General features: G+C 41.2%; 2 protein-coding genes across 3 annotated transcripts in view; both read left to right on the plus strand.

Moving 5' to 3' along the window:
- The window catches only part of saa (serum amyloid A), a 323,028-nt gene that overhangs the window by 119,901 nt on the left and 177,490 nt on the right, over positions 1–25,637 (plus strand). The gene's annotated exons all lie outside the window — the stretch shown is intronic.
- alx4a (ALX homeobox 4a) lies at positions 1,584–25,088 on the plus strand. The gene is made up of 4 exons (XM_071488624.1): positions 1,584–2,019; positions 13,431–13,750; positions 20,064–20,192; positions 20,968–25,088. The coding sequence occupies exons 1-4, from the start codon at positions 1,668–1,670 to the stop codon at positions 21,286–21,288; spliced, it is 1,122 nt and encodes a 373-aa protein (XP_071344725.1). The 5' UTR covers positions 1,584–1,667; the 3' UTR covers positions 21,289–25,088.

Raw genomic sequence — 25,637 nt, forward strand, 5'->3', positions numbered from 1 at the left:
CAAAAGATCTTGACAACCAGCTCCCATGAAGCAGCCAAACTGCCAAATGAGTGGACTGACACAACCATATCAAACAGCAATGTCCACAATACAACTGGACTGCAATATTGAAACTGAGAAATAAAACAAAATAAATTGTATAAATAAAATGAAATTGTGTGTATTAAATTGAAGTCTTTTTCTAAAAGTGTTTTTAGAGGCTTATTGAGGACATAACTTGGTTGATGAAGGTGATGACAGATAACTAAGTGTATTGGATGATGTAGAGAAACTCATTAAGCATACAGGATGTAAACGGGTGTATTAGGGGTGGGCTGAGACAAGAAAGTGAGATTTACACCTTAAAACTGTATAATCTGAATTCCAGCCTGGTAAAAAAGCACATAGCGAATACACAGAAGAATCGGGTTATATTATGCAGATGTCAAGTCACTGCAGTGGCTTCAGAATAAGCGACACAATACACAAGGCCTCTAAAAAAAGTTACTGCCTCTGTTATTCTAATCGAGTTGCCAGTTATTAAGCAGCACATTGTCTACTGGCATAGGCCTATAATATTGTCTAAGAGGGAATTAGGTTGATTTTTCGTTCCAGGCTGTTTCACTTTCAGGCTCTAAACAACTTGCTGCACAGATCAGGTGTCCTTTCTTAAATGGCTGCACACATGGAAACAGGATTTGCAGATCACTCACTACCTAAAGACAGCAGCTGTAGCAAGCTGTAAAACAACACCTATCATGTCATCTCTCCCAGATGACATGTAGGCTGAGCACGATTTATTTAAATTTGTATCTTGAAATATGTGCCGTCAGTGCAAACAGGCTATACTAATCAAACCAAATCTGCTGGACAAGGTGAAAAAAACAAAACATAAAAAGTTAATAATCACTTTATTTAATGCGCACAATCGTGTGGGTAATATATTTTGAGACCACCATTTTTTTTTTTTAGGTTTTTCATACCTTCTCCCATAAAATCACAAGAAATTTCACAAGGCCCAATCGATCCCAAGTGTTTTTCAGCGGTTTCATACAGAAACCACAGAGCTGGCTGCGGGAACACAATCGGCTGACTATGAGCTGCCCTTGATGAACCATTGCAAATGAAGCGTAAAATTGTGCCCTCTCCGCCCCAGTGCCATCACTCATGGGCTATATTCATATCCAAATTACATTAATGTCATGTGTTAAGCCCCCCGCCCCTATTTTTGCAAATCTTTTTTTTTTTTCTTCTTCTTCTTCCTCCAGATAATAAGCGACCTAACTTGTTCATGTCATCAGCATAATCACTCGGGAGAGGTCTTGAAGCCAGGAGCTCTGGGTCCCATCCTCTGAGGAAAGACGGGTTTGTGTAACTCTCCTCAAACCTGCGGGGGAGTTTGGAGTGTTTGGTCAACGATAGTGGTTCCTGGAAAAGATCTGAATCGTTTTATAACCAAACCCAGCTGCGGTCTGGTGTGCGCTGCAGTCTCTGCGTGCATGTGCATGTGTGTGTGCTCATCTGTATGATGTAAAGAGAGAGGAAGGGGCGTCTGCGCTTCCCTTTTCGAGAGAGAGAGAGAGAGAGAGAGAGAGAGAGAGAGAGAGAGACAGAGAGAGAGCGAGAGAGAGAGAGAGAGAGAGAGAGAAAAGTTTGGTATTTTTCCTCCCTTGACTCTTTTTTTAGGCATGAACGCCGAGACCTGCGTTTCATACAGCGATATGACATCCATGGATTCATATTATAGCCCCTCTGCAGCGCAAGGTAGGGATCACCAGACGGACCACTTTAGGACATTCCCAGCCACTGACACCAAATACAGCCCCACTGCCTTCCTGCCCAACAAAGGTCAGGCTTACGGAGAAAAGTCCCGGAGCCCCTTCCAGCAGGAGTGCCAGTCATTGGATGCCGCCGCAGCTGGGCAAGGCACTTTCAGTAAATACCACCTGTTTATGCAGAGGTCTTCTTGCAAAACACCCCCCGAGGACGGCAAACTGCACCAGGAGAGGGGACACAACGGAGCGCTCATCCCGTGCTATGGTGAGTAGGGAAAACTAACTTTAAGGTGATGAGTTACAGACGTCCGCTGAATTTGGAAAGGTGAGGCGTCCCAAGACACAGCAGAGGGACTGTCACCAAAATATCAGCAAAAACCTAGCCTGTTATTCTGTGAGAATTTATGCAAAAAAAAAAAAAAAAAAGTTACTTCAGACGCTGAGTATCAGATTATTTTTCTCCCATTTGCAACGTTAGTTTCGTGTCTGGTCATTTCCCACATGTGCAGAAAATGTTGAAGCTGCCAGTCATCGTTCATTACTCCACTCGTCCCCACGAAATCCGCAGATACAGCCTCCGCGGTTTGGAAGTTTGGATCGCAAATACCGGCGCATGGTGCAGAAACTGTGGCTCCATCAGTGACCTGACGGAACTCACATCTGCGGCCTTGTGTTTAGTGCTTAATTGTTTCTCGGCTGTGCGACTGGTAAAATCACTTGTCCGGAAGCCAATTTTGCAGGTTAAACTCCCTTGTTTCGTCTTCTTCTTCCTGTCTCCTCTGAGATCTGAAACCTCCTTCGTGCGTAAAAAGCGTCAGCAGCCACCTCTCTGTCCAGCAGCAGCACACGGGACATGGCCCAGCAGTTATGTGCGTAACACAGTTGAGAAGAGGCATAATCTTCCCGACTATCAAATTGTCCCTTTGGCCATCAAAATTAAATTAGGGCGCATTTAATGCGATAATCTGCATTACAATCCTCAATATTGGAGCTGAGTCGGACAATTGAATTAACAGGTTTTCAGATGGCACAAATAGTGAGCTCCAAACTGATAATATTTTCATTTCATTGCGCTGCCCGATTGGCTCCAATTAGATTTAATTGCGTGGGGACACTGCTGTAATAGGTGAATGATGAGGGTGTAAATAAAACTTTGACCCTCGGCAGGCGGCCTCTCTGAAGCACCATTAATCCCTGTTTTTTTTCCCACCTGAAACCATTTTTAACCAAACCCGAAACACACGATATCAAAATAAAAACTGGAGGATCAAGACGTGTCATCCAAAAAGAGGCTTTGTTAAATTAAAACGTGGATAAATTGACTTCAAGCTGCTTTGCGCTCAACAACATCCCTGCCTGCTCATAAAGGAGAACACACTCTCTCTCCCTCACACAAACACAGACACACACACACACACACACAAGAGAGAACACTAATACTTGCTATACAACGACAGTAATTCATCTATATTTTAATCCAAATTCGGCTTTGGCCCACAACTTGAAAAGAATAAATCCACACATATCAGGAGCCAAACAAACAAACGAACGAACAAACAAATAAACAAGCGGACAAACAAGGGTTTTTCAGAATGAATTAAGTTGCTGTATAAAGACTGAGGAGGAACATGCCTCATCATTATATATACGGTTTAAATCAAAGACACCTTTTGTATTAAATTCTGCAAAACGCATAAATGCGTCTTAAAATCTCAATCTTTGTTCACCCTGGGTTGGAAACATGCGGCCTGAATATGTTTTAGTTTCGAGGTTATGTGCAGAACAGACGCATCATGGTCCTGACTGAAATCCCGAAGCCTGGGGGCTCTGTATCTCTCTGTCAAGTGTATAACATTTGATTTCGATACCTGAAAATGTATAAACTCAGGCGTTTTTTTTTTTTTTAAATTTCAAAAATACCGTCAACACAAAACACGAACAAGGTGAGTTACATTTAGGATAAAACTGGTGTGTGTGTGTGTGTGTGTGTGTGTGTGTGTGTGTGTGTGTGTGTGTGTGTGCGCGCACAGCCCCAAAACATCTGTTCAAAATCACATTTTCAACTAGATCAGAACTGTCAGTAAATGATGTAAACCCCCAAAAAATTCAACTGCGATTTCAAAAAGAATAAATGAAATTAAACAACATAAAATAGAAGAAATTGATGGAATCGACGGAAGGCCAAAATCGTGTCCTTTTGCGCATGAAGTCAAAACTTTTCCATTTGAATCACACAGCCGCCTGTCCGTCAGCATTACACTGAAATGTTTAGTGGAAGTGGTTAAAGGATGTTTTGACAGTTCCTGGATATAGGCCTGCTGAAAAATCCCTTTATTGCTCCAAAATGTCGGAGATCAATATCTTTCAAAAGCTCATTCTCTTTTATATTGGCTGTTAAGTTTTTTTTACTCACCTATTAAACTTAGCATAGACCCGGTAAATCGAGATGAAATATAATTTTTTTTTTATTATGTCGTAAATAAGCCACAGTTATTGGGCTGTGACTAAACTTCATTTTTTAGTCCAAACGATTTTTTTTTTTGTTTTGTTTTTAATATGAGCTCTTCCAAGAAGTATCCTTCCAATTTCTTCTTCTTTTTTTTTTTTTTTTTTTTTTTTTTTTGTTAGGATTTTCTTTTTTTTAATATTACCCCCAACCTGGAGAGCGAAGTCGTGTTTGGAGCAGATGCGATGCGCATGAAGGAGTGGGTTCAATTACATCAAATTTCATTTCAGTTCTCCATTTTTTAGATGTTGTCTTTGATTATTTTTTCCCCCCTTTAACATCAGGATTAGACTTTAAAGTAAAATACATCAGTGTAGTTTGTCAGGGTCACTCGCACTGCAGAAATTCTCGTTTACAGCAAGGAGGCTGAAATGACCGGATTCACACTGAAGAAGCAGGAAAAAACATCTCGGCGCTACAGACAAGAGCAGCTCTGGCACTAACAAGACTCAGATGTCAAACTTCTCTGTTTGCTTTCATTTCTCTGCTCACGGTCACTTCATGAAGACGAACACAACAGATCCAGCTTTTATATTTGTAACATCCATGTCTCATTTTATCGCGCCTTCTGCGTAATAATGTAATTTTTCATGTTAGAATTCAATTCGCTTTCGCAGGCTGTGTGTCAATTATGCGAAGATGACATTTTAAAAACTCGATCAAAATGCATTGAGGCTGGTGACTATCACCGACTGAAGGCCCTCGTTCATCTTTTTACTGACTGCACATAAATCGAAGGCAGCAGTAAACTATGCTGAATTTACTAGCTGAGGAGAAAAATGATAAACGATTCCTGATGTTTTTATTGGAAAATGCTGGAGTATTTTACTCCCTGGCACACTTCTTTTATCAGACCTGTATTTTACACAATTGCCGGGCAGTTTCAAATTGTCAAAGATTTGCTTTGTTGTTATAATTTGTGGCTTGATCCCTTCAGTCAGAGGTGATGTGATGACTGGTCTCAGATCTGTCTGAAGCTGCCAGCTATAACTGAGATATTTTTGGCTGAGAAGAGCGTAACTGTCTAATAAACATTCATGTACATTAGAGTCACTACAACGCACGGTGATGTTGTTTTTGCTCAACACACTGCCAATCATCGTGATATGTGAAATCAACAAGGCAACTCCTGGAGCATGGACCACTTTGAGCATCAGACTGAGCGTGGCGAGCTGAGGAAAGGCGAACAGGCTGCCCTGCTACTACGATACAGGTCCAAGTCAAAAGCAGCAAAAACTACAGATGCCAAACTGATAAATACATTTAAAAAAAATACAAAACAGTGGAAAAAGTAATCAGATAATTTTCTTAAATAAAGTATGCTTGTAAAATAAGAATGTAAAAGTGAAAGCCTTGCACTCAAAAAATGTACTTAAAGTACTTATCACCAAAACATAGGCTAGGTATTAAAAGTAAAAGTCCTCATTGTGCAGACAGGCTCTTCTGCATGTTAGTAACATGCAAGCAGCATTTTAATGCTGTAGTTTGTCAATTTTGGCTACTTTAGATATCACTAATAGTAGTATTTTAATCTATAGCAATGAAATATATTGTTTAAGATGATCATATATTTTGCATGTAAAATATTAATCTGTAAAGTGAGTAGTAACTATGGCTCTGAAATAAATGTAAATCACAATATTTCTCTCTAAAATGATGCATAAAAGTAAAAAAAAAAGGACCCGCTGCACAACAAACAATGAAAAATATACAAATGTATCCCAACAGTTAAACTAGAGAGGAACTTCTTGATTGGAAAAATAAGGCCCTGAGGATGATTCACTAAGTCACTTCATAGTCTCAAAGCAGCCACCTACATGTCTTTGTGAACCTCCAGAGACAACATACATCCTCCTCTGATATGTCCGTGTCTTCCCTCAGTGTCTGAGGGTGCTGACCTTTAGCTCGGCTTTCCTGTCCTCATCTGTTTGGAGAGGAGGGCGAGTTCCCCTGCAAGCACGCAGCAGAGAAAATCCATTCGAAACCCCCATTTGAAACTCCCTGGTGTCAAAACAGAGCTCTTTGCAACATTTGGAGTCCAGTTTTAAACACTAACTATTTAACTACACCAGCAAGACAAAGCATGTTATTTCGTCGTAGGCCTAATTATAGGGGGATTGTGCCTTTCATCACTTTTTTAGTCTTTTACAGTGACTGAGATGTGCAGGGTAATGACATTGTTGAATGTATAACACACTGCTGGTGTAATTTGAAGACATAAAAGGCTGCAGTTTATTCCAGCTTGGACAAGAAGTTATTTTTTGGGCAAAGCGAGAATTCGATCCAGTTCTGCTGCCTTGTTAAGTATAAATATTTCATTCCCTGCCGAAGCAGTGGAAGACAGTTATCTCCAGTAGGATCAGCATTCAGGTGCGCTTGCAAAAATGAAGATCTCCTCTTTTGTCTTTTCGTTGCTTCACCATCTTTAACCCAACACAACCATTTCTACCTCATAATGGCCGTCTGCTCTGATTGGTGCGAGCAGGGAGTAATGGGAACCAGCCATGCAGCCCAGACAACTGAGGCACGCTTTGGCAAGTCGGTGACATGAGTGGAGGTGACAAGGACTCAGGATCATTTTACCATTTAGCTTAAAGTTTGGCAGGGCAATTTACATTAGGCTCAGTTTGCATGGCCGAGTGAGAGCAACAGGGCAAAAAGGCTCATGCAGTCCAGGACTTCCTTTGGTCTCTTTGTCACCACTTCATGTGAAATTAAGACTGATACAGAACCAACTGTGGAGGACTGCATCAAGGCTGCAAATCAGAGATTCAGGTTTTGTTTTTGACCTGTTGTATGTGAGTGATTTTTTCCACTGCACTCAGTTGATTTTATTCTGTTAGATTTTAACGTCTACATTATATTTGCTTTGCAAGTCCGAGTAATTTTTTTGTACATTCTGACAGTAATGGCCGACTGTTTTCAGGTAACGCACTGAAGGTTCCTCATGGTGTTTTCTAAGGTGTTACCTCTTTGAGAAAAGTCACATTGCTTCACTGATGTTGTACCAAAAACCAACGTTTCAAAAGGTGCTGCATGATTTCTGTTTTTTAGGAGAAAAAAATGTTTTCATATTGTTAAGACAAGTGATTTTTCAAACTCTGATGGCTTTTGAAAAGTTGAATAGTAACTTGTATGACCACTTACACCAGAATCTAAACATATATTTCGACTAAAAAACCTACATAAATACAGGGAATAAATAAAACAGTGTTTAGCGGCTATTTTACATAATTATTATTTTTTAAAATTTTGTTCAATATTCATTATGCAATACAGACAGATGCCGGTATTTTATTGTGCAGTTAAGTGCACAGACAGGTCAGCAAAAATACGTTAACGCATTATGTTCTATTTGTAGCTGTTTGTCTTAAAACCTCACAAACCTACTGTATTTCCAGGGTTTAGGTTTGCTGGACAGACAGGCCTTAAGACAACAAGATTTTGTTGGCGACTGAACACTTGGAGGGCTGTTTCTGTTGTTAGACAATTTCTTATGAACCTAAGAGAGAGTTGTGTTTCCAAAACCTCAGTATTGCGGCAGTGCACATTGTTAGGATTGACGTCTTAACTGGTGGAAATTGATTGCACTTTATGTTCTCAGTCCGCTGTTGAATATTCAGAAAAGATTTTCAGTTCCTGAATCCTTGGAAGGAAGAAGTGATTGTGCATGTTGTTAAGTAAATTTGCCAGCAAAGTATCTTTCATTTTATGTGCGTGCACACAAAAAAGTACTCTAACAAGCAATCCCCCTCAGACTGAATCTTCTCTTTTGATCGGACAACAAAAACATAAGATGAAGGAAATTTTGTTTTGCTCCAAAATCTGAGAGAAACATTTGGAAGAGAGCCAGTTGGAAGGAGAGAGAGACACAGAGTAAGTGTGAGGAAGACAGAATGTGAGAGAGGTGATTTATCAGTCTTAGACTTCATGGATTTTTTTTTTCATAGTCTGTGAGTTTTGCACAGCCTGCTGAAAAGGATAATCGCTCTGCTCAGTCAGCAGTGTTGAATTTCAAAGTGAATGGCTACCTATCACATGGGACAGAAGAAAAGCTTTGGCTCAAAAGTAATAGACTGATATTTGCTGAGGTTCTGTCTGTAAGACACACTGACTGTTTCCAAATCAAAGCCGTGGCTTGCAAAATGCATTGTGTCTATGTGTGTGTGTGTATGTATGTGAATGTGTGTATTGATCCCAGAATGTTTGGATAAATGCACCTGACACCACACCACGCAAGTATAGTGTCAAGCTATTCATAGTCGTGTTATTTGTACTTCCAAAACAGACAAGGTTAGATTTCAGGAACAGAGGGTTTGACTGCATCTTCAGCGGTGGTGGAATAAGTATTGAGATCCTTTAGTTAAGTGGCTAAAGTTGATATTTTTATCATAACAATATAACATGACAAAGAGAAGACAGTGTTACAACATGAAAGGGGTCGTCATAGTGATAAATCAAGAGAGAGGGGTCATGCGAAAATGCAGCTCCCCTCAGCTTTACAAAGCTTTGTCTGAGCCACATCTTCACAGTTAAGTTCAATCTCATTGCTCTCATAGCACCGCTTTCAGCCACAGCAGACAGCTGTTTTTAGTGAAGAGCTCTATAAAGGCTCTACCTGCTCCGCTCCAAACGGCAGACAGACACAGTTAGACACCAGCTGGCGAACACTGTGGAGCCTTCGGCAGCTAAAGAGCCCGATATTTCCCGCGGGAGTTGGTAGAGACCAAAAACAGAGCTACAACAGAATGAACATTGCATTTACATTTGTGAGATGGTTGGACACATGACTCCAAATGTTGCTCCGTAACCGCTAGCTGTGTAAATATGTAACTATTGGCTAACAGGTTCACCATATAGACTTAGAAGGTGATCACAACTTCATTCTGCTTCCCCCAAGTGGCCAAAGAATCTATTATTGCAGGTTTAAAGTATTACAAGTAAAAGTCCTGCAGTCTTTCAGTATATGCACAAAAATATTATTAACAAAATATACTTAAAGTAAAAGAGCTATTTATGTATTATAATAATGCATTGGATTATATCCAATGCATTACTAGCGTGAAATGTTGTAGTGGATTATGTGAAGCTACTTTAAACTAATTTAATAGTCGTAATTTAATCTACAGCAACTCATTAGTCTTAATTATATAATCATGTGTCTTGTATGTAAAATCTTAATTTATAAAGTAACTAGAGCAATCACATAAATGCAGTAGAGTAAAAAGTACATTAATTCCCAAAATTGTGCTTAAGTACAGTACTTCAGCACTTATCTTCAGTTGGTTTGTAATTTGTGATAAGTCCATTTATGGAGTCACACTCATGAGACAAAACCAAAGGGAATCTGAAATAACTTCAAATATTACATGTATCATGTCATTCCTGTCTTGGCTTGACTGTCCAGCCCACACAGCATCAGGCATCAGTGTCTCAGCCTGTCTCCGTCTGTGCAGCCAAGCAAGACTTAAGAGTTATCCACTGTTCAAAGCTCCATATTACATCCCAATCCACAGTTTAAGTCAGTAAAACAAACCCCAAAAACACATTCAAATAAATACTTTGCCAACATATTTCCTCTCCTCTCTTCTCTGCATTTATTTTGACAAAGTATACTTTCTTCTTCTTTTCTTTTCTTTCCTCTTCAGTCTTCTCTCTCCACTGTTTGCCTCTCCCTCTTTTTCGGATATTTCTTTTCCAGTTTGAGCAACACGCTGTTAATCTCTCTCAGTTGCAGCGTGGTGTAATTTATAGTGTTTCCTCTTAACACTGTGAGCTGACCCCAGTCATCCCAGTCAATAAAGAGGCACGGATGGTGCCCCGTCGCTTTACAGCCAGTTAAATTACACTTTGATGTCGCCCCCTCATTTTCAACTGTGAATTAATAGCTGTCCGCGCTGAATGTCTGACGCACAAGAACGTCAATTTTTGGTGCTGATATCCACAAGGGAACTGTCTCATGATATTGCAAATGAGGTGTATTGCAGATTTTGATATCAATGCCAACAGATGTAGGCCTACTGCGTCAAAAAATAAATACTTAACTATTGCATGTGTTGCATGTGAAGACTTGTATACAAACTAATGTGTTGTTCTGTAGCCACGAGATAAACTATAAATTACTCCTCAGCTTGTGCTGAAGCACTTTCTGTTCAATTTCTGCAGAACTCTCTCTGTGCCCACCACACAGAGCTGCAGACTCTCTTCCCTGTGCACAGTAACAGATGCCGACTGCTGGATCCACGGCAGTGAAAATAGAACATTCTGTGGTTGCAACTCAAAACATTTTGCATGGCATGTTCATCTGCAAAGAAAAAAAAGGGAATTGTGGTTTGTGAGTTTGCTGGATTATGGTTGGGACCTGGACACTACATGTAGAAGTGCAGGTGTAAGCTGAAATTGTCTTTTGTGTAATGGAGGAAAACGGCAGTTGTGCTCATGAACAGTGAGATAGAGGTTTTGATACAGCATATGTTTTTCACAGCCACTCCTCCCTGCCTCTTTTGTCTTTTCACAGAGATTATCTCCTGACAGGCATTGTTTGCAGTAAGACTTTCTAAAGTTCATCATACATATGGTGTTCTCAGCAGGAGGGCTCGCTGCCATTCACCTTGGGCAGTGTTGGAGAGCCTCACAGCTACAGCGGATCGCATGGATAACAAGCAGGAGATTGTCACAATATTCCACTCCTGCCAAAAAAACATCAGTGACATGCAATACAAACAATAGCCTTTGATCAGCGAGAAGCCTCATGATTTCAAACAGTCTGACAGTTCTCGCCCTGTGGGGCCTGTGGGTGCCGGCCAGGGAAATATGATGAAATAACTAGAGAGTATTTACAGTGGGATAAAACCCATTTGCTCCCTTCAACCCAAACAGGATGCGTTCATCATGGACAGTGAGGCAATGTTGTGGGCGTTGAGACCCCTGGCGAGTGGTCTGCCACCAAAACATTGCTCCTCAGCCTGAGTCCATTCCCAGCACCGTTGGGCAAACATCTCAGAAACTAGAGCCCCATTGCTCATTGGAACTTGCAGAGCTGATCATCTGATCTCATTCATTGTCATCCTACAAAATCTGCATTGTGTGCTATATGGGACCTCCAACCAGTGGGAGTTTATGTTCTCCTCGCAATGAATAAAATAAAACAGCAGCTTCATATGACACTGGGCTCCTGCACACACAATCTATTTCAGCAAAGCCCCAACTGACTGAGATATATGTGCCATGCCCGGGGCTGGCACTCCAACCTCAGTACTTTCCTTGGTACAAATGTGAGCATGTCCATGCTGCATGAGAAACCAGCTGCATGTAAAGTGCTGTACTCAAAAAAAAACTGTATTCCAAAGTAAACTAAACTACACAACAACACCACACTGGGTCCCCAACAATGCCTACATAGATGATGTCTTAAAGGGCAAAAATGATGCACTTGGAAGACACACTTTTGTGCATGTGTCTGTGAGACAGTGTATGAAAAGCTATCCATTCACCTCACCTTGCAGCACATTACCCAACATGGCTTTCACTTCAGGGTCACTGGGTGTGCTTGTGGGATCCTCTGTGCTGACTGAGTGCTGAGAATTGCACACGGAGGTCACATGAACACAAACACCTCCTGGTTCTAACCTGACAAAATGGCGGGATGAGCAGAGACGTCCTCGTTCCTGAAAATAACTTCACCTCACATGGTACGGAGGAGTTGCTACCAGACTGAGCCACAGAAAGTACGCTGACATGGCCTTACTAGGCAGGATCAAAACATGTCCTTTCCACACTTTCAGCTATCACATCCTCCAAGATGGGAGTGTATATTAATCTAAAGTTGTGTGTGCAAACTGGTTAGTTCAATGCAGGGCAGCAGCAGGGCAAAAAGAGCTGCCAGCTTAGACAAGAACACTGGCAGAGACATGACTGTGGAAATTTATGATCAGAGAGCTGCCTGAGGTTTTACAGTTAAGCTGCAGCCATGAAGCAAGCAAGTGTGCGTGTGACAGAGAAAGTACAGAGATGAATCTTTCTCATTTTTGCATGACTACAAATTACTCCCCTGCAAATTACTTGTGACAGTGTTGCTGCCAGGTGACTCTGCAGACGGATGATAGACTTCAACCACATGCAAGACTGATAAACAGAGTCTGAGTGGAAGAGAGTGACTGGTGTGTGTGTGTGTGTGTGTGAGGCAGAGGTTGCTGATGGTTAGGGAGGACATGCAGTAAAAAAAAAAAAAAAGGTTGCAACTTTCTGTCAGCTTCAAATTATGGACAGGGTGTCTAATCCCCAGCACATCGCAGAATGATCTACGAACTACAACTAGATCCTGTATGCAGCCAGTGATCCAGGCCATCCATTAATTACGCAGGCAGTTAGACAAACAAATCAACACACGTACTCAGCACTGCACGCCAGATTTCAGATTTAACAACTGTGACAGATTTCCTCACTAAGAGCAAGAAATTCCTTTGTTCCACCCTATCACACCCCATGAGTTATTATACTGATCCTACAAATACATCATCTTTTATGAATATACTGCCAGAAGCCAGTGACTGTATATTTAAGTTAACAGAATAGAGCCCCAATAAAAAGTTTTTATTTGGTTGCCTCCACAGTATGTCAGCATCTATGTTCCAACTGCAGTTCCTTATGGTTTAACATTGTATGGATTAGAAAGCAGGTGCATCTTGTGTGGACACTTCAGGTGGTTCAAAACTCTGCTTCCCAAAGGCTTTCCAAAGGAAAATGTCACCAAAGTATTGCAAAAAGCCAGTTTCTGACTGAGGCACTAAAAGAGGAAGTTGAGGATCTTTGAAGTCTGAATATTAACAGCTTTCCCCTTGTTCTTTATTGTTCATCTGGAGAATCCACACACATGACTTAAATCTGTTAACTGTGCAGTGCAGCCTAAATCTTGAAGAAGAGCAGTAGATCAAAATGCACATTTATCTTATTGTACTTTTATATGCTGTCTGTTGTGTCTCTCATGGCCAAGTTATAATACACCTTTTTGCTCAACTTCATGTAATGACTTTCATATTTTCCTTTATTTTCATGTTCACCCTCTGTTAGAGGGTAACACGATCTGTTTTGATTCCATCCTTTCAATCCTGATAAAATGATAAAAGCATAAACCTCTTTTAACAGTGTCCATCTCCTCCCTGTCTCTGTAGGTAAAGACAGTTCAAGTCTGACAGACTCTGAATTGGCCCCAGACCCTGACACACCTGGAATGGACACCGGTTACCTGGCTGTGAAGGATCAAGGTGTCAAAGGAGCCTCTGACAGGCTGCCAGGCACTGACTTAGCAAGCCCTCTGGACAAGACTGATGGCGGGGAAAGCAACAAAGGCAAGAAAAGACGCAACCGCACGACTTTCACAAGCTACCAGCTGGAAGAGCTGGAAAAGGTTTTCCAGAAGACGCACTATCCCGATGTTTATGCTCGGGAGCAGCTTGCACTGAGGACTGACCTGACTGAAGCTCGTGTGCAGGTAAAGCAGTGTTTAGGGGAATTTCATGTGCAGTTAAATAGACAGAAAAAAAAACAGCAGCTAGATCTAAAAAAAAAAAAAAAAAAAAAGGAAACACAAACCAACAAACATCATCAGATTTCTAATAACAGATTGAGGTTCATTAAAAAAAATTCTTATTTACAGTAATAGTCAACAACCTTATGCAACCACGTGCCTGCCCTATCGATACGTTAAAAAAATGAGCTCTTCATCACAGCAGAACAGGCAATGTTTAAACAACACAACTTCATGGATCCTTCAACATCTGCAGCTCTGCAGAGATAACGTCACTCTCAGCACAACATGAGAGATTTATCTGGTATTGTGGGAGTCAGAGGGAGAGAGTGGGGGAGTGGGAGCTAACAGAGGCCAGGGGGCCCAGGGGGGGCTGAGGTTTGAGCTGCCTGGGCCTCATATGTGCAATTCTACGAGAGCAGGCTTTCATCAGCATACGAGGAGACTCGTTCAACTCTGCTGTGTTTCCATGGGATCGTTTCAGTGGCCTTTTTCTTTGGAGCTGAATTCAGTTCAGCTGGTAGTAGTCGAGCCTGAGGTGTACAGTACCTCTCTGACTGAAACCCCTCCAGTGACCCTCTGGCCCAATATGCATACAAACAGGTCCTGACTGCTGTAATGCATTCCAACACTGGTGAACAGAGGACGAGACCTCCACCATTTCTGTAAGTGTGTGGTGTATGTGTGTGTATGTGTGCACCATGGACAGCCAAAGCCCCTGGATTTTCTGTGTTTTTCTTTCATTAACATCCTGTCCAGGCAAGAATGTGTCCCTGCTGGGGTCTCCAGGGTAGGTGTGAAACCCTTCCCGTGGGCTTTGCGCGAGTGGGCTGGGAGTGAGCGAATATTACAAGTCGTGTCTGAATTTTGAACAGTTTTAAAGGATATGGTGTATTCCACCTTTTGCTGAAACTAATGCAAACATACAACTTATCAGCTACATTTTTATTGTGTGCCAGTGACAAATGGTTTAAAACCGATTTTCTACACGGTGAAACTGGAACGGCGACCAGAAAAGCAGTGAAGCACAGGAAGTCTGTGCAGCCACGGGGTTATAACTCAGCCCTGAGTCTCTGAAGGTATGCTGCTCTGCTCTGCTGCTCATACTATCACAGACCTGCCTGCTTCAGATGGATGCAGCTTTACAGCCCTGGGCTCTCCCAGCGGCCCTCTTAAACACTCAAGTTAAAAAGATAAAAGACACGAGATGCCTTGTCAGTCAGAGAACGGGGCTCTGTACTCTGTTCAGGTCATTCACACGCAAAAGTACTCACTCATGAATTCTACGTCTGTGAGTGAGAAAAAAAAAAATTAAGTAAAAAAGCCTTGCCCAATGCTGCTGAAAAGTTTGCTTTAACTTTTAAAACTGACAAGCATTTTCATTGAAATGCAAAAACAGAAAAATGTTTAAGAGACTGTAATTCTGAGGAGTGGATTTTATACCTCATTGTCTGATGGCTCACACACACACACACACACACACACACACACACACACACAAAACCAGCTTTCAGTTAAAAAACGTAAGCGTCTGGAGTTGTTTGCTTTTTCAGTCTCTGGGTTTCAAAGGGAGAAAGTAAGTTCAGATCTGAGTCATATGCACTACAGATACATGTGGAGGTCAGAGGTCAAGGGTCGGGGTTCCCAAAACATCACATCTCTCAGATTTGCCATTCTGTCAGTCCAGAGAGCTCAGAAAGGCAAGATGGCGTCTGACATGTGGAGCTCACCAGACAAACACAGATGTCAATATGAGTTTATAGATCCAAACACTTAACGAAAGGTGAAATAGCAGGAAAGCCTGATTTGACCGAGTGAAGAAGAGAGGAGATGATGGTTCCTGCAAATAGGATCAGTCCAAAACTGCAGAGATGCTAAAATATTCAAGTAATTTACATCATTTTATAAATAAACACATTTTTTGTTTGACTAAGAAGAAGTGAATTGTCTTATTGGTGAGATATCACGAGACCTTTTTTGAGAACCAACTGAAAATAGGCTTTAAAAAACAGGCTGCCTAAAACTATTTGTCAGATATAAGGTTGAAAACTTTTTTGTCTTTGGACTGTTAGTTGAATAAAACAAGCAACATGAAGATGTCATCCCAGGGTCTGAAAAATTGCGATGGTCTTTTTTTTTTTTTTTTTTGTTATGTTCTGACATCTTACAACAATGATCAAGAAAATATTTGTCAGATTAATCTATGAAAAATATTGTTAGTTGCAGCCCTTCTCAGATTTACAGTTAAATATATAACTTATTTCACAAAGGACAGAGATGACATGCATAATATTTAAGCCGTTAACAAATCTTCAGAATGAGGTGCTGGGTTTATAATACTGTACATCTAAAACCTTCATATATCAACACAAAAAAGATTCTATCAGTCCAATCTGGGTGCAACCCGTTGCCAGTTAGCATAAAGTATCAAAATCTCTGATTTCTATTTGAATCAGTCCACTGGTGTCCTGGACTTATCTTTAATTGACACCAGAAATTATGAAATAATGTGGTAGAGGACTTTTGGGGAGTAGGGAACAAACCTACATTTAACGAACAACAACACTGGTCAGAGGTGTTTCCATGATATTATTAGTACTTTGGGGGTGTTGGAAAACCAAAGCCAGGCTCAGCCGTGGATTTCTTCTTACTTTGGTATGGAAGCTGACATGAGTGACAGCAGAGGCGGGTTATCAATCCTCTGAGCCAGTCTCTCACTTCAAAGTGTTTTCAGCCCCATACAGCTCTCCTGCTGGGGCCAGTTTGGCATTTCTCTGCTCTTTCTCTCTGGGGCTGTAACATAAATAAAGCCTCATTGAAAGTCCACCAGCTACTTAAGCTGTCAAGGTCTTTACCAATTACTGTCACAACGCAGTGTATGCAACACAAAAATATGTTCTCCCTGTATAATAGCCAACAGACTCGGCAAAAAGCAGAGTGGGCAGATCAGAGTTGTTGGTGGAGACACCTTATAAACATTTCTTAATGAAATGATTACTGAGAACCAGGACAAAACATATCCTGCATATAAACAGATAAGTTTTGATGAAATGTGAAAATTCCCTTTATTACTCCTACAGTTAGCCTATTACCAAATTTAGTACACGTGATCTGGAGTTTTCTGATGACAGCTATTTTACCAACAACATGATGAGTCACGTGCCTGGATACAAGGCAGCATACTGTATCCTCTGCTGGGAAATTGTGCCAGCTGCTCTGTATATTCACCTATAAGTATTATTGAGCCATTGTCTACAAATTTCGAATGTGATCACAAGAATGATTTATTGTCTACATGAAAACCTGACTGTTTGGGTCCGTTTTAATGAGAGGCACTTCATGACTGCAATATCCCTTGCTTGGTTTCATTTTGTTTGAGGGTTATGTTATTGTTGCCTGGTAACTTGGTAAAAAATTGAAATGAAAAGTCTTCTGGTTTGACGTACACTTAAATGCTCAAGAATTGGGAGGCACAGAACTATCAATTACACGATATATATTTCAATTTAAATACAGTGTTTGCTAATTGTTTGCATTTAATTTTCCAACAATTTATGGAGGAAGCAAATTTGTGCTTTTAGAGAATAACTAAATCCCTTATATGCTAAATCCTTAATAGATATGTTTCTCCATATTTTGTGACTTTGAAAAATCCACACTCGTATAAATAAAATTACAATTTTACCTGTTTCTAATATGTGATGTCAACACCATCAGGGCCCTACCAACTCTGTCAGATTGTTTTTGGTTAAGAAAACAAAAACTGGTTGACCCTAGAGTTTATTCTATTAAATAGTCACTTATTTAAAATAATTTAAATTCAAAACTTGAGTTTGGTCACTATTACTTGACTATTATCTTATCTGGAAGTTAGATACCAATGAGGATTATTTATAAACATCTGAAAGGAAGTCGTGAAAAGATGCAATAAATTACAAAAAAAAGAAAAAGAAAATCCCATGTAAAAATTTTTGAGATAAGTGTAGTTAATCTAAAAATAAGAAATATGATTCTGGTGACTGAAATCAATGCTGAAACATGCCTTTGCAACATACAGTATATATTCAGTTTTTAAAAATATGTTAAGTTGATTTTTTCCCCTCAAATTTAAACCTTAAGAATTACTAAACAAAAATCTGCATTTTTAGAGAAACACAGCAATATTATATGGGGTTGTAGATTCTGGCTAAGAAAGTGCAGAGGAGGATGTATGAAAACATCAAGGAGAGAGGAATGACGTCCTCTGGTTTGTGTGCTTCTTTAATTTAGAGGGAGACAGCATCTCAGAGCTGGAGCTTAAGGCCTCAGGAAATTAAAAAGGAAAATGCAAACAAACCCCAGTTATAATCCCATCTCATGTTTCAACTTCCCATACTGCCTCCATAGATTTACAGTGAAGTGTGTGAGCAAAGAGCAGAGACATGAAATGTGATAAATCATATCAGAGAGTGTCAGACGGAAAAAGGTTGTGTTGCTTAATTGTGCCATAATCGGTCCAGTCAGGTAGTTAAAATCAAATAGCCAAGGGTTGCATAACAAACCATTAAAATCGGACATTAAATTTTAAAGAAAGGCATGGCAGGTGACATCTAAAGCCTGTTAAAGGCAAATGTAGATTTAGATGACTTTCACACACTTTGGTGGTAATTCAAACACAGTAATGCTTTCAATAAATAACAGTGTCAGGGTTTAAATGTCAATAATGATTGCAGAAAACATTAGTCATAGGGTTGGAATTAACCCCGCTGTTGTTTGGGTGCCTCAAGTGAAGTGATGGCTGCAGCACAGTGTTTACAAGCTACATCCCTTTTCTCTTTGTCTTTACAATTTCCTTTACCTAAACTGCACCGATTTATGTGCTGCAGGTATCAGTTCTGATATTCACCCTCTCAGGCTTTTGGCAGCACTGCATGGGATCATTTTGCCATTTTAAAGGGAAACTTGGATTTATATCCAAGGAGCAATTTTTCCTTCAGATTTCAGGGGAAAGTCCTTTATACAAGGTTGCTACTGCCACTAGATCTCAGACCAAAACAAACACCCCTCCCCCCTTTCAAGTTCACAGTCAGCAAGGTGTGTGAAAATCAAAATGCGCCACTTTAGCATTGCATGGATATGCTCCACAATAATGCTGACAGTTAGCCAGCTAGCTATAGCAACATTTGCCGAACACATTCATAATATTGGTAACAGCAAGTTAGCTAACGTTGTCATGCCTACTGACACCGGTCACTAATGAAAACAGACATGTAACATTATATAGCCTTCAGGTTACTTATACTTCCAGGAGAAGAAAAGCCAGTTCTGAGTCAGCTGGAGCCCGTTACCAGCTTGTAGGTCTCTCCAACTCAGTTCAGTTCAGCCTTGGACTTATTTGCTTGGTTGGTCGCCCGAATAACATTGACGGGGCCAGTCAAGAGACCGAGGAGACATGAAGTCATTGATGGAGCCGGTAAAAACCTCTAAAACTTCATGGATGTTATGACGGGCCACCACCTGACTGGGATTTTAACCTGGTAGTCTCCATGGCCAGTTCATATGTGCTCTGGTATTAACTAAGCTTTTACCTGAACACGTACATCACTGTGCCATCTTTGCATGTGGGTGGTCTGTATGTGCTTATACATGTACGCAGGACCAAAGGTTTAACAGGAGGGACTCACAGCCACCACTTTTCACACTGCTGTGTTTTTATTTTAAAAGGTTGTTTTAAAATGACAGTGATCTCCGTCCAGATGACCATTTTAGCGCAGTAGCCATCTCCGTTCATACAATCACACCTGAAAACCATACAGCCATGCTGAAAACATAGGACCATTCACATACACCTGGCGTGCAGGAGCCGGTGTAAACAGGAAGCAAACTGTTTACTCTGCGGTTGATTAGCTGTAGGAAATACTATAGAAGAGAAACAGCGAGGTCAGTAACGCTTGTATATCGTTATTCATGTTGCTCTCATAACTGGTAGTGTAGGCTGATAAGACCCTGTCAGGGAGCAACCTGGGTGTCTATGTCATTGTTTCCAAAGGTCTCTGTTTTGCCTGTCCAGTAGGGCGATACCACAAAATTTCTTTTCGATCCTATACGAAGTAATATAGGCCCGATATTGCCAATATCAATCCTTATACAGGTCCTTTCTCTATCGCATGTATTTAATCTCACCTTGGTTCTAGACCTGGATACTGTGCAAGATAAAAGTGAAGAGCTCTTGTCCTCTTAGATAAAATCACAAACAGTACTGCCTGTTTTATAACTTTCAGAAAATCTCTCTCTGCAGGTGTGGTTCCAGAACCGAAGGGCAAAGTGGAGAAAGAGGGAGCGTTTTGGCCAGATGCAGCAGGTCCGGACACACTTCTCAACAGCTTATGAGCTGCCTCTTCTGACGCGTCCAGAGAACTATGCACAGGTAAAGAATGAGTACTTTAGTACAGGTGTAGGACAATTTTTTAGCCTATTAACTCCAAATTAACTCCATACATTCTTCTCAACGTAAACATAAACTCTACGAGGCAGGGTTGATCATTCTACTGTTTTTACATTTCTGTTTTGATTCTGGTTGTACAGATCGGAAAATTTGCTTGCATTCATTTCAGTGACCATTCAATAGAATCAATTTTTAAAGGAATAGTCCCTGACTATTTTGGGAAACATGGTTATTCACTCTCTTGCCGAGAATTAGGTGAGAAGATCTTTACCACTGCCATAGTTATACCCTAAATGTGAAGCTAGAGCCTTATCTTAGCATAAAGACTAGAAACAGGCGGAAACAACTAGCTGGGCTCTGTCCAATGGTAAAAAAAAATCTGCCTACCAGCATCTCTAAAGGTTACCATTATACCTCATTTGTGTAAGCCATACAAAAACCGAAGTATAAAAATGACAATTTGTGGTTTCAAGTAATGTGCTTTTTCTTTGAGCTCAGCAGAAACTTCCTGTAGTCTCCACTGGCTGCCCAGACCATGTTTTCTCATTATTTGCCTTTTGTGTTGCCCACAGTGGTTAATCTAGCATATACACAAATTGTAGTAAATGGGCTAAACAGCCAGTGTATTCTTTTAATCAGAGGAAAAATGATCAAGCTCAGAAAAGTGTCCGATTAGATAAATAATTAGAGAGCCAGTGGGGTTAATGAAGCAGTTTTATCAGTATTTACCATTGACAATTTCCCATCAACATTTCAGATTCAGAACCCCTCTTGGATTGGTGGCAGCAGTGCAGCGTCTCCTGTGCCAGGCTGTGTTGTGCCCTGCGACACAGTGACTCCCTGTATGACCCCTCACCCCCATTCTGCCAGCGGGATGTCTGATTTTCTGGGTGTACCAAGCCCTGGAGGTCATGTGGGACAGGCTCACATGGGCAGTCTGTTTGGAGGATCCCCTGGCATGGCTGCAGGCATCAACACGTACGATCTCAACATGGACCCAGACCGCAAGTCCTCCAGTATCGCTGCTTTGCGCATGAAGGCCAAAGAGCACAGCGCAGCCATATCTTGGGCCACATGATGTGTTGATACGTGATGGATGGGGGGGGGGGGGCTTGTTGGCCCCTGAGACATCTAAGCATGGCGTGAGAGGGCACTAAAATCACAAATTCTAAAGGCAACAATGACTACCTTTATTAATGTTGCAATGAAATAATTATGCAAATACGCGGATGGATGAAGATTACTCAAAGAAAAACAAGATTTTTGGCATAAGTGGCATGGCACCGCCACGTTTCTCGACCCCTCTGGTGGGAAAGAGCATCCACAGGTGGCGAGTGAGCTTTGTGGACAGCCCGGTGGGAGGTGATGCTGTACTGTATAACAGGAGTTGCAGTGTGTTACTGAAAATAGGCAAAGGTATTCTTAGGAAAAGTTTAAAAATTTCAAACAAATCCATGCACTTATTTGCTAAAAGACAGGAAATTCTGTTTGTACAGTGCTTTCGGTGTCATTGTAGTTCTTTGTTCAGGTGCTGTTTTATTCTTACCATGTTATTTAAATTTTGAGTGTTATTGTGTTTTTCCCTCCAGTCATTTTGTTGCTGGTTTTGATTTGACAAATAGCTCAGCAAGCATCCTTAAAAAACTGAAATTCAGATTTAGTTGTTATTTGCAATGTACATATTATTTCAAGGCATCTTTATCAGCATTAACCCATGCTTAACTTAAGTCATGCTGGTGCTAAGCTAAAGCTACAGGAAACTGTTTATATCCAGCATATCACTCACATTATGAAGCTTCTCGCATCCAACACAAACATTACAATAACCACCTGTGGGTGTGTATTTCAGTAACTACAAAACTTCTAAGTGCTTCTACCCTCTAGTATTTAAAAGTCAAACAGATGAAATGCGGTTTGTTTTAGTGTGGTCAGAGTGAGAGATCCACCTGCCGCACTGACTCAGCCTGCTGATGGCCGCAGAGAGGAAGGGATGGAGGAGGAAGTATGTGTGGGAGTGTAAGAGGGGCTCAGCAGGCCTGCTGCTCTCAGGGCTGAAGAGCCTGGGAGCTCCAGCCTCCAAACAGAGCCAGCTCTGTTTTTCAGGAGGACAGACTCCAAGTGGACATGACTGTGCCCTTTGCATTTCCAGTCTCAGGAGTTTCAGAGAGAGAAGTGCCTACTAGTCATTCAGACTGCCAGGAATAACAGCGAAACCAGCAGCCACCACCTTTGAAACAGAGGCGGCTGGTGGAGATTACACAGAGTGTTGACACTTGAACACTGAAAGGATGTCAGTGTTCAACAGCCTTTTCTGGACTTAAACACAGCTGTTTTTGGCTGTTAAAGCTGACCATACTGGCATACATGTTGTGTTTCTTCCTCTTTTTCTCTCATTATTTCTGTCAAAACCAAACAAAGGAAGCCATCAACCAGATCAATGCAGTGTAACATCTATCAACTTCAGGATTAATTTCATCTCAATTGTATGTGGCACTGTGGACAACTAAGCAGTCTTGAGCAAATATCAACTTCATCCTCAATCTTCAGACGCCCCGAAGTCCTATTTTACCACAGACATCACGTCTCTGTTCATCACATGCACACCTAACATTTCTAAATGATGCTGGATGATGGTATTCAATCTTTGTGAGTAAGGCAACAGGAGGAGTCAAGGGGATTTCTGTGGGAATTATGTTAAAGCTGAGGCACTAGCAAGGGCTTATTATCAGGCAGGCACAGTTGGCAACTGACCCCGGATGCCAAACTCCCAGATTCACTGTGTGTCAGTTGGTTTTTGGCAATTTGATTACTTGAAATTTTGTTTGTGATTTTGCGCAGATAAAGTGCAATATCAGCTGGGTCCTACGTTATTATGAAATCTTGTCGTCTCATCTTGTAAATGGGCCATGTGTCAAAATCTAGTTGTAATTATTCTCATTTATATCTTGCCCAAGAGTGGCGTCCTGTCCAGGGTGTACCCCGCCCTCACCCAATGTCAGCTTGGATTGGCTCCCCCCAAGATATCCATCGATATCTTACCCACATAGTGTATAACATGTCCTAAATAGAGTGGTGTTTAATTAATTGAGTCTGCAACGGACTAACTGACAAACAGAAGTCATGGGGTCATTAGAATTACAGTATAGGTGTACTGGTTGGTTTCTGAGAAAAGACTGTGAATCTGTCCTGTGCTATGTTCACTGTCCTTGAGGGGAGCTTGGACAGCAACGATCATGCATGATATCTGAGCAGTACCTGTTTAAGCAAAATCATGGTAAAGCACCGCAAGGAGCATCCAAATCATATCCTTTAAATGAGGATATCCACATCCTCATTTAAATATCCAAACAGTAAACCTTGTTTTAATTCCCTGGTAACTGCCTCCTCCTGTGACAGAAATAGAAGATGAGGTTTACGGATGAGGTTATGCATGTTCTTCCTTTGTTTGCAAGGCCTGATTTAAGCCTTAAGCATAACAAGGGTCTCGTGGTTTTGAAATGCAAACCTGATACCCTGTAGTACACCTTCAGGCAGAGAAACCATTGCTAATTCTCTAAACCAAACCACATTCACTGTCCTTCTAGGCAGGTAACAGAAGCAGGGTGCAGGCTATAACCTGTCAGCAGAGCAGATCACCCCGAAATCATCCAAATTACATCCAGTTTTACTCTCCGGTCCAAATCCAAGGCATATGCATAATCCTGACTAAAGAGCACACATCTCAAAATTGAGAGGGTCTCCTTGTAAATGTGGATATGGGGCCCCATTTGCTCTAGCTGAGGGGTTGGACGGAGGGCGAGCCGTGAGGGCGTCTGCTGTGTTCCGGTGTTCTGGGAAAAGGACAGTGCACACAGCTGCGCTCAGGGGGTAAATGCAAAACAAACATGCCTCACACATGCTTCCCCCTCAGCTGTCATGGCTCTGCTTTCAAAGATTCACCCCCGCCTCCTCATCACCCACCTCAGCACACACATACACATTGCACTGTCGCTCTCCTTTGACTCACTTGTCCACTAGCCCAAAGCTGCCCCCCCCCCCCCCCCCCAGCCCATCCCCTCCACACATCGCAGGGTCCGAGGCACAGCCGCACGGCCAACCCAGGAAGGCTTTTTAATTAACACTGAGCCATGTGGATGCTGTGTGCTGCAGTATTGTGTGTCAGGACAGACAGGGCCATCTATCCTCTAGCTGGTTTAATGTAGACTGTCACTCTGCACAGTGCGCAGACATACTGGCTTTCAGTAGCTCAGGTTCACACAATATGCTCTGTTTTCACTCTCTTCTGTGTATTTAAGTTTCTTTATTCTTGGACTGAAACATCTCCAGTCACGTCTTCCTCCACCAGGAACAACAGACACTGTATCTACCCCATACAAACTGTTAAAGCAAGATTATCTCTACATGAAAAGCCTCTTCCTCCTGTACGCTGCACAACTCCATCTCTGAATGATGACGTCATCAGCCACTTTTCTCATTTTCTAATACTACTGAAGTCAGGCAATCAGTATAGGAGTAAATATATGATAAATATGTGTGCTGTTGTGTGCATGTGCATTTTTGTGCATGCAAAATGAACTGAAGTGTTATAAAACTCTTGGAAATGTTACTAATTAGATGTTTTGTTTTCTTTTGGTGAGACAATTTATCGAGAATTCAAACGAATCACCTTTTTTTTCATTTGGTGGTGCATTGTAAAATTGTTTTTCAAAAGTTGTGTTTGAACATTGTTTTTCTCTTGATATGTTCATTCTTATGAGTTTCAAAAGGTTTTCTCATGTTTTTGTGGCTCCAAGCTGTCTTTTGAAATGAGTGTATGAATTTACTAATTCTTGTTATATTTTGTGTGTGATTAAAGTACAATAAGTTATTGCACTTCTACTCAGAATCAGTATTTGTCATTTAATTTGTTATAAAGTGTAATACTGTATATGCTTGACAGCAATAGACAGAGTATATAAAGGATTTGATTTCTTGCCAGGTAATATACAGAGGAAAATCAAGATAATCAAGATTTATGTCCTATCACTATTTAGAGATCAATCAAGTCGCTTCCAGTTTCAATAAAACCCATTTAGGTCATCAACTAAAGACAGTGGTTGGCCACAACTTTTGATTACGTTGTCTGCTGGTGTTAAGTACATACGATGAATATGCTGTGTCTTGTTGCATTGCTTCACCCTGCCAAAATATTGTGTCATCCCTACAGTCACATTCTGATATCCCCATGCATTTCAGTGCCTTTGAAGGGACACAAGTGCTGAAATGGGATCGCAGAACCCGCAAGAGTATCACACTAATTGAGGTTGACAAAAATACGAACTGCGCCCTTTTGAACTGCTGACATTGAACAGGGTGGATTAGGCAGCGTATATTAACAACAGGTGACAGGCTGGAGGGAACAGTGGATCGGCCGTGTCACAGATTGGA

The sequence above is a fragment of the Trachinotus anak genome, unplaced genomic scaffold (genome assembly GCF_046630095.1).
Source record: "Trachinotus anak isolate AG129_WGS33_773 ecotype Australia unplaced genomic scaffold, CSIRO_AGI_Tana_v1 ptg000011l, whole genome shotgun sequence".
NCBI lineage: Eukaryota > Metazoa > Chordata > Actinopteri > Carangiformes > Carangidae > Trachinotus > Trachinotus anak.

Coding starts and splice junctions, on each gene's coding strand:
- alx4a (XM_071488624.1), top strand. CDS start 1,668: ATGAACGCCGAGACCTGCGTTTCATACAGCGATATGACATCCATGGAT. Junction 13,751..20,063: donor TGACTGAAGCTCGTGTGCAG/GTAAAGCAGTGT, acceptor CTCTCTCTGCAG/GTGTGGTTCCAGAACCGAAG. Junction 20,193..20,967: donor GTCCAGAGAACTATGCACAG/GTAAAGAATGAG, acceptor TCAACATTTCAG/ATTCAGAACCCCTCTTGGAT.